Genomic DNA, 9639 nt, shown 5'->3' with positions numbered 1-9639 from the left:
TTGGTGATCATGGACATACGTAGATGTACCAACTCTGATGTGATTATTCTTTTCTATTTGCAAGCAGTGTTGAATAGCAGAAGTCCAGTTATACCTAACACAATGGCCAGCAGCAGCTGAGCTTCTGAAGTATCTTAAGATACCAAGACTTTACCTAAGTAGAGCAAGTAAGGTGTTTAAACTCTGATAAACTCTGATCTTCTACATCATTGGTCTGAACCTCTGGGTGCTCGGCTCTCCTGGGAAGCTGTCAGCCAAGAGAAGTGTTATCCCCACACTGAACGAAGATGTTCCAAATTCACATTGAATTCAAGGAGTTGGTTTGAAGTACCAGATCTGCGCCAGTTCTTAAATGCCTGCAGTGCTTTGGGAACTTGTGTTGATTTCAGTCAATGTCATTATTTTACAGTGGAAGAAGCGCGTAGTTTAGTAACTCAGTACAGGATTCTTTAATGTTAATAATAATAACTTTAATAACAATTATTGAAGGATTTTGACCTTCTTGATGTCAAAAAGGAAATAAAAGCTGACATTCAAAATCAGTTCTGTACAGATGGGCACAAACTTTTTGGTTTGGTCTGGAAGCATTATGTATATAGCTTACCTATCTTCTGACCAACGTGCCTACTGATTCCAATGTAGTGTGCTTACTCAGGTGCCCGTATTTTTTTGCTCATGTAAATACCTAATCTATTTAAAAAAATAAAAATCAAAGCTTAAAGAGCAGCCCCCCACACTTAGCGTGTGCACAGTGGTTTGAAATTGCTTCCTTAAAGCTGCAGGGAAGGAGAACAGTCCTTGTGTGAGATGCCTTTTAAAGCGTGGGGAAGCTGACCCTGGCAGTTCATTTTGGTGGATGTGGACTGTCCCGGCCTTAGGAGGAGCAAGGAGGTCCTACAGTGTCTGATGTGGCTGCTGCCATTGAAGTGTATGGGGTTCAAAAGCAGACAGCGGGAAAGCAGATCCGGCTATTTGAAACCAACCACAGTTTCCACTTAAGCACTTCTTCCTTGGTTTCTTTAAGTGCAGAAATTATCACCAGTCACTGGAATTAACAGCTTTCACCTGAAGTTGTTACAAACTCATTAAATATATTTACACCTAAAGTAGATGTGTTTAAACAAAAGGGTTTTTTGCATGACAGGAGGAAACATGCTGAATTACTTGGGCGGCGTTTCCTGCTCCTACTGATTTTACAGATGTAGGCACTGTGGTTTCAGCACACGCAGTGTTGGCGATGTTCATGATCACTGGTGAGAACTGTTCTTATCCTTGTTGCTTCCCTGAGCCTCAGCCCTGCTTAAATTAGATGTGCTGCTCTGGCTGACAGCAATTCCAGTCACACTGTAAAAGTAGTGTGGAAGAACCATTCAGGAAAAGATGCTTGTGCTGTAATTAACAGTTGCTTACAGTGTTTCTAGGCACAAAAACCTATCACCTGCCATTAGCAGATGGTTCTTCCCATGGTTAACAAAAGGGAGCTCTCTGTACACTTAGCTTCTGTATCCAGCATTCCCTGCTAGGGAACACTCCATTCTCAAAAGATGGAGGTAGGACTATATGTGTAACAGATGATGCGAAAATAAAAGCACGAGCACTCTGGTGTACAACAGCAGAGGTAACTTAAACAAATGGCTTCTGAAGCAGTGACATCAGGGAGGCAGAATATTGCTGTAAAAAGCTAGAGAAAGCCCTAACAACACGCCCCAAAATCTCCATTGAAAAGGCCAAGAGGCAGCCGTACATGGGGAATAGAGCACAAGTCTCAAGAGCTGAGCGCTGTACAGGTGCTGACCTGAGCAAGGGTGGACCACATACTGTAAAGCAGCCAGCACAACAGCTGCCTCGCTGCACAGATTTGTCACCGGGCCTTGCTGCTTCTCCATCCACCCTTGGTATAAAAGATACCCATCCTTGGATAAAGGCCATGGAGGGAGCACACCTCCAGCACAGCTCTCCTGCCACAGCATTGCTGGTGCCACGGCAGGAGAAGTGAGGGCAGCAGCTGGCCCTGAGCACTGCTAAAGGCAGCTGAGGTTCCTGGCTCAGAGTGCTGGAGGTTGGTGCTTCGTTCTGAGCACGGTTCTTGAGACAAGCCAAGGAGCTGAAGTGCCATGGAAAATGACTTTCTCCCCCAGTGCTGCTTCTTAGGCTGTTTAAATCTTAACTACGCTTTGAATAGCTGGGAAGGTACAGAAAATAAATAAAAGGTGCTGATCTGAGCTGGCTGATGCAGACAGATGCTGGATGCATTTATGTTTCTCTATAATACTCACCCAATGTTTTAACCTTACTCTATGGCAAACAGTGCTTCTGTCCCGGTGGTATCCACAGGAGGAGTTTGGGAATGCAGATAAAAGAGGGGATATTTTAAAGTGCCCTGAACATATAGGATAGATGGAAGCTTATTTTCCTGTGTCTGGTGGACAGGAATTTAGAATAACATACAATTATTACGATAATAATATAATACAAGGTCCATCTTCTGGGGAGGGTGTTCATGAGAAAGCACTCATTTTCTAAATCTCTTGATCTAAAAGGCATTTTGTGCAAATTTGGCTTGAAGCACCTGTCACCCATCAGCTGTTCACATCTCTCTAATAAGAGTTTTATAATTAAAAGTTACCCTATAGTTGTCAGAGTTAAAAGATTGAAGTCGCTTATCACGTCTGAAAAGAGAAAGCCCCAAAGTTCTGACGTTACCGTTTCACCCTTCCCACGTAACCGTACTGCTGCAGAATTCACACCTCAGCCTCAGATCTAAAGCAGGAGGCTGCAAGTCTGTCATTAGCACAGCTACTGTACTTCTGTTCCTCCTCGTAACTTCAGCTGGATTTTTTGGCACTTTGACAAGAAAGCTGTGGACAGCTGCAAGAGACCTGCTCGATCTGTTTCTGTTTTTTCTTTTGTATCAGTTTTCCACCTGTGAAACCCAAAATCCCACCACCAAGTGCAGCTGCAATTCCTGCCACTTTGAAGCCCGCAAGGAGACCAATAGGACCTCCTACCACTCCTCCAATGACTGCACCTGCCACGGGCAGAGCTGCCAGCTTGTATTTCGCAGCCTAGAAGGAGAAAAAACGGAAAAAGGGTTAGAACACCTTCCTGTTGCAAGGTGTGTTCTTCCTCTCATTGCTCTTGGCAATGTGCTCAGCAATAAATACACTTGACAAATTAGTATTAGGAAAAAAGATGCTCTTACTACCCACATGTACGTACCCCAAATAATTAAAAACTGAGCTCTCTCTCTCAATGTATGCAGCTTGGAGACAGATCTTCTACATGCTACTTGCCGACTATATATACTACTTATGACTTTGTCTCCATCACTAAATCAAGTGAGAGACAATGCTCCGACTTTCCAGCAGCGTGCCTGAATCCAGGTTTGTGGCTTCTGAGCAGCTCTCACTGGCATCCATTGGAGCTGCACGCCCCCATCCCTGTGTTGTTTCATGCTCATCTGACTCCTGTGAGCCAATGGCTGAATGCTCACATCTTTGCAGGTACACCGAAGTAGCATCAGAGTATCACAGAACGTGATTTGAAGCAAAAAAAAAGTGTTTTCTAGTAGCCTGGGTGCGACAGAAAATTACAAGAGAGATTGATTTTTTCCCCCCTGCTACCTGTGGGTCATTTCTTCCTTATTTCCTTAATTGCTGGCTCCCTCAGCATTAAAGACGGCGGATCAATGGGGTTAATACAGAGGTTGCTGGGAAGCAGAGTACCATTGATCCAGCAGCAGGAGCAGATCCCTACCTTCGCCAGGTTTTTGGTTCCCTCTTCTGTATTCGCAGCAGCACTGTTGACATGGTCTTCAATCCTGTCAATCTTCTCCTGCTGAGACTAGATGCAAAGGAATTATGAGTGAGGGAACCTGCTGGGAAGCAGCGGTGAGCCAATACACACCATTTTAATGCCTGTAATCAGGGCCCCACAGCTGCTTTCATCTGCCACACACTGCAGCCATGCAGCCTTAATGGCGGTTCATTAATAGGATCTGATAAACTGTGCTGAAATTACAAACTTACTTAAAAAAAAACCCGAGCTTAACTGTCAAATAATAATATGGTGGGAATATTACACAATGTGTTGCTACTGTTAGAGAAAACAACCCATAACATATGATTTCTAAATCTTCTCTGTGAATAGATGAGCTTGCACGTCAAAGGGAAAAACAATCCAAAGTAGCATTTGTGTTTCCTGCTGAGCTTCGTGCTCAAAAAAATGCCTATAAAAAGCATTTATCGGTACCAACTCCAACATACAAAGCTGTGCCAAGAAATCTAAATAGAAGTACCTAATTAGGATATTATAAAACACTGACTAGCCTGGACTAGTATTAAATGTAGAGGCTGGCGGCCCTGCCTGGGGCAGGGAGGTTGGAGATTCATGATCCTCGATGTCCCTTCCAACCTGGGCCATTCTTTGATACTGACTTTGCTTTACAAATATGACAGTGACTGCTGCAATATACCTGCTACTGCTTTATCTCTTACTGTTCCCTGATTTCAAAGAAGCAGCACAGATTCTGCAGGAAGAACAGAAGCTCTCTCATCTATCCCAAGCAGCCCAACAGCAAGGGGATCAGATTAAATAACCTTTGTGGCAGTTGAGAATGGTGGGTTTAAATCCATCACCTATGACTTTGGAAAGTATCAAATGTACAAATCAACTGAAACTAGGGGTGTATTTACCATAGGTGCCATGTGGCAAAGTCAGGACTTTTACACGGGCATCTTGGCTAACTGTGGGGAAATGCACTGCCTCCATTCAAAGGGGGATGCTCTCCTGAAGTTCCCAACAGGGTCTATCATTTCATAAACTTAATTTATTTAACAGCAGACTTAATAAAGTCCATTAATGTGAATGTGCTACTCTGTTGCTGTTATCAAGTGACAACAAGCTCAGTCTGCACGCAGATTATAGACAGGAGTACTGCTCTCCTTGTTTCCCCAGCCGGGTGCTATCCCCACTCACCCTCATTTCTGAAAGCTTCCAATACGGAATGCGATTAATACTTACATTGACTAACACAGAGAACTCGGTCACCAACTGGCTAAGCTGAATTAAGTCCTACAAAACAAAAAATAAAGTTATTCTGTAACTTGTTGTTAAAAGCAAGATAGCAACAGGAGAAGTAAGGGCATCCCAGCGTACCTCTTCTAATGTTTCCCAGGACTCAGCTGCATTTTCATTCTGAGGTATCTCAGGAAGGGGAGAGCAAATCTGGATTAAACTTTGAGAGCCATCCTTCGCTTCTGTGTTGTATGAAGTTTCTGAATGAAAGAAAAAAATACTGTGTTTATAAATGAACACACTGGATCAGATTGCAGGTGATGTGCAAGATTTCTCACTCTTGATGTTTCTCATGAATTAGATGGATGTTTTAAGTAATTCAAGGCTAGGAACAGCCCCAAGAACTACCACACAGGCACAAGTCCTATTCACAGCACTACACAATTTCCCAGAAGGAAGTTATTGCCAAAGAAACAGGCTCATTTCTAACTGCACTTTCACCATCAGTTCTGAGCATGATGAGAAACTTGCACGGTTGAAGTCAGGGCCAGTCCATTAATTTCCTATTAGCTGAGCCTTATAATTCTGCAGAAGAAAAAGGAGCTTGGGACAAAACCTTCATTTACACATGATACCTAAACACTGCACTTCCAGAGCTGGTCAGTTCTTTTATGATTATTGTGCTACCGCAGTCTGGCTTTTAGCTGTTCGTGCCCAGGAGTAGCTAGAGAAAAATTCTGTAGTAAAAGCAATGAACACCAAGTACCATGTTGCCAAACACATAGTGCTCTGTCCCACTGGTCACAGAATCACAGAATTGTAGGGGTTGGAAGGGACCTCTAGAGATCATCGAGTCCCTGCCAAAGCAGGCTCCCTACACCACGTCACACAGGTAGGCGTCCAGGCGGGTCTTGAATATCTCCAGAGAAGGAGACTCCACCACCTCCCTGGGCAGCCTGTTCCAGTGAATGGTACTTGGTACTGGTGATGGTACTTGGATGATGGCAAATGTTTGAAGCTCAGCAAGGTAAGGGAGATATTCTCAAGCATCTTCCTTTCTAAATCATCTTTGCTGAGTATTAAAGACAGTAGGACAAATTACTGAGGAAAAAATGTGGAAGGAGAGACATCCAGGTGTCATGGTGAAAAGCAGATACAATTAACAGGTGCATGCATACACCTTCTCCAGCCAAAAGCCCCATCTTGAGCCATTACGGCTGCAATGGACAAGTGCCTAACTACGGGCAACTAATTCAGTGCTAGTTAAGAATAGCAGCAAGCTTGGCTTGCTGTTGTAAGGATTAAGCAATAGATTGGGAGTATGAAAAGAAGGCTGGAGAATGTATATGTGCCTCAACACAGTGCAAAGATCACGCTAATTTAGACAGCCATGATTTCTGCAGGATGGCTGCTTTAGTAGGACACTGGTGTTTATTCCTTAGGAGAGTGGAAAGCTTAACGTGAGGAAGAATGGAGAGGTATTTCTAACAATACTGTAGCATAAATATTACATTAAGTTCTTTCGTAGAAGCAATGAATGTGCCAAGGTACGATAACATTATATAACTGTTACTGCAACTGATACGAACAATGAAAAATGAATAAAAATAACCTTTCTCAATAAAAAATGAGTAATAAAGCATGCTAATACATGGAGTTAATTTAAGATAAAATAAAAACAATACATTTTTATAACGCGTCCGTTTTTCAACATTTTTATCCCAGCATCTCAAAAAACAGCAAGCACCAAATCTTACTTCTCTCAGATCAATACGATTCTAACATAAATGAAGCAGATACTCAGCCATAATTCCTAAGCACACAGAGAAGCACTGCAACAAACGGTGGGCTGAGTTTTATTTCAGGCCTGTTTTTTAATTACTTCTATCCCTTTTCCTTTCAAACTCCAGACAAGGAAGGCACCTCAACTTCTACTATCATCACCTACTCTTCCAAAATATATTTTTGATCTGTAACATCAGAGTAATCAGAAGCAAGGGACATCCCATGTTGGATGGCACCCAAAAGGATCAACAAGTCCAGATTCTGGCTCTGAAGATTTGAACAGCACAAAATCAAGAGAACTTAAATTTTCAGCCACTTTACGCCGTTATTATTTGCTAATAGCTAAAAATTAGTGACATTAAAAGTTCTCAATAAAATTCTCCCCTCGATTCCAAAACGTAAGTTAAAGAATTAGAACAATTAGGAAAAAAAAAAAAAAGGCAAAGTCACATTTGGGTTGAAAATTACAAGTAAGAAACTTATATTCACTATTTTCTGTTCTATCAAGGCTAACCAATTGTAACAGAACTGAGAATGGAAATGACTCCACCACTTACAGCATTTCCACAGGAATGCAGTAATACAAAATACCTCTGCAGAACTCACAGAGCAGCTCCGTACCTCATTACATTCAAGATAAAAATCTAATGTTCTGCAATATCCAATCTTCTGCTTAAAAGATTTTAGTAATTTCTAGAGTAGAGTCTCACCTTTTGTTAATATTTGTTTAAAATGCAATTAAATTTCAGTTCTATTGGATCTGAGCTCAGGTGAAGGAGCCACATCATTTCACTGACATGCCTTCCAAATGGGCAATTTGAATTTGTAAACTCCTTACTTCTCTACCAGATGGGAAGCAACATGCTATAGAGAACAGGCACACTGAAGCTCCTTTGATTAAGATCAGCAGCCAAGATTTCCTTTCAGGACTGCAGCCTCTAAGCACAAAAGAACAGGCAATACATTGCATCCGTGCTAACAATTCAACAGAGCTGCTTTCACAGCAGTCAGGCAAACCATAACAAAAACCCACCCCTATATAATTAAATTTAGTTGTCTGCCTTACTGTATGTTTCACTTTAAATGAACTATTTCTGCATTCCTGAGCTGACATATAGGAGTGTGTCATTCCAGTAATGATTGATTTTCAATCTTCTCATCTCAATCTCTGTGATCAATTTCTTGTCTTTTTAAGGTGTGGTTCTGCTCGGTCTCCACCATAATTTAAAGGCATTTCAGATTAAAAAGCAGTCCTCATCTCTGAAATTACACTGTAGTTCTCACTCGCTATCCATGTAACTGTTAGAAAAGCAAATGGCCCTTCCAATAAGATAACCGAATGTACTGAGGACAACTGCAGAAAGTTACCAAGAAAAAAAGGTGTTTTAAATTTTATTGTGATTGTAAGATGGAAGAGGTCGTAAAGAGCTTGAAAGCAATGGCTAATATGGACGAATACCAGAGTTGCCTATCCTGAATCTCAGACCAAAGGCAGCGAGTGCCCCAAAAAAGAAGCATCAACAAATTCAGCAAACTGGTTAATAGAACCTATAGGAAAGAAACTCCAAATAGTGAAAGGAATGAAGAAAAGCTCATTAACTGGTAGCAAGAAAGTTTCCATCAGAGAAAGACAGAGGAATATAAGTATGTGCATTGCCAGGTGAAGGAAGAAAAGGACAGGACGATCCAGAGCCAGATGAAGTCAGTCCTTCCATAGAAAAACAGCTCTAATCTGACACCTGATGCAATTAATTTTAACAAGAAGGAAAACAAAACAAACAAACAAACAAAAGGATAAAGAAAACCGGTTCAGAATATTTAGATGTATTCAAAACCTGAAGTGTCTGATGAAAGTCGCTCCAAGTTGTTTAAGAAACAACCTCGGAAAACACAAACATATTTTTCTCTCTGTAGAGAGCATTAAGAGCATCCCAAAGGACTGCAAGGGAACAGACTCAGTTATCTTCTTTTATTTGGAGAGGAGGGAGGATGCAGCAAATAGCCAGGCTTTGACATCCACAACAACATTAGGATTAACTCCTAAACAATCAGCTCAGAAACATCTGAATGTTAACAGATGCTGAAGGTGTTGAAAATAATCAAGAATCATAAGTCAGAAGCCAATTAAATCACTTTTACCAGTCTGGTAAGAAAACATGAATTGCAGATTTGATACAACTTGGTTTTTGTAACACTTTGCAATATTGCTACGTTCCTGAAAGCCCGTTTTTCCCAATCAACTTTTTCCTCTGTTAGACTTTCTTCCTTGCTAATTACGCTTGGAACAGTCCCTGCTGTTCTTTATAGGGCAGCAAGAAGGGTCATGAAATAAAATGTGAGGGCAGGTTCCTCTACAATGTCATGGACTGAAACCACACCATTGTTTGGCACGAACTTGCCAAACAATTTTAAACAATGCTGCTACTGAAGTAATAAATCTCATTATTGTTATGTAGAAGGATATAACTGATTTAATCAATTTTCTCACAGATTAATAGCAGAGAATACTGGCGAGTGCCACAGCAGACTAAGTATTTGCCCTGGAGGCAGAATGGTACAAGAGAATGAGAATCCATTTTGTGCAGAAAGGAAGGAAAATAGAGGCAACATCTTAAACAGATTTATAATAGTTTCTGCTTTTTGTCTGTTACCAAGATGAAATGCTAAAGGAAGAGGTGTTTTTTTTTCATGGAAGGCCAAGCCTACTCCATTACTTAAGATACTTAACTACTTATCAAAACTCATTAATGGGTAATAAGTAAAGTGTGGCACAGGGAAAGGAAATCCACTTCTGAATTAACAACTGGTATTCAACTGAAATCTCTTTAGTTTATTTTC

General features: G+C 41.2%; 1 protein-coding gene across 9 annotated transcripts in view; it reads right to left on the bottom strand.

Annotated features, from left to right (window-relative positions):
• Nucleotides 1-448: 448 nt before the first annotated feature.
• STX17 (syntaxin 17) overlaps nucleotides 449-9639 on the bottom strand; it is a 26252-nt gene continuing 17061 nt past the window's right edge. For 4 of the 9 annotated variants that reach the window (XM_015855100.3, XM_015855095.3, XM_085539826.1 and 1 more), the window contains 4 exons: nucleotides 5158-5276; nucleotides 4978-5073; nucleotides 3757-3843; nucleotides 449-3065 (listed from right to left, as the gene is read on the bottom strand). In XM_015855100.3, coding sequence (XP_015710586.2) covers nucleotides 2826-3065; nucleotides 3757-3843; nucleotides 4978-5073; nucleotides 5158-5276 — 542 coding nt within the window. In that variant the 3' untranslated portion in view covers nucleotides 449-2825. The remainder of the gene's footprint in view (nucleotides 3066-3756; nucleotides 3844-4977; nucleotides 5074-5157; nucleotides 5277-9639) is intronic. The other 5 variants (XM_085539827.1, XM_015855102.3, XM_085539828.1 and 2 more) reach the window with 2 other exon arrangements.

The sequence above is a fragment of the Coturnix japonica genome, chromosome 2 (genome assembly GCF_054131305.1).
Source record: "Coturnix japonica strain WE chromosome 2, WE-NBRP24, whole genome shotgun sequence".
NCBI lineage: Eukaryota > Metazoa > Chordata > Aves > Galliformes > Phasianidae > Coturnix > Coturnix japonica.
The sequence above is the reverse complement of the archived record's forward strand: the minus strand, read 5'-3'. Positions and strand labels throughout refer to the sequence as shown.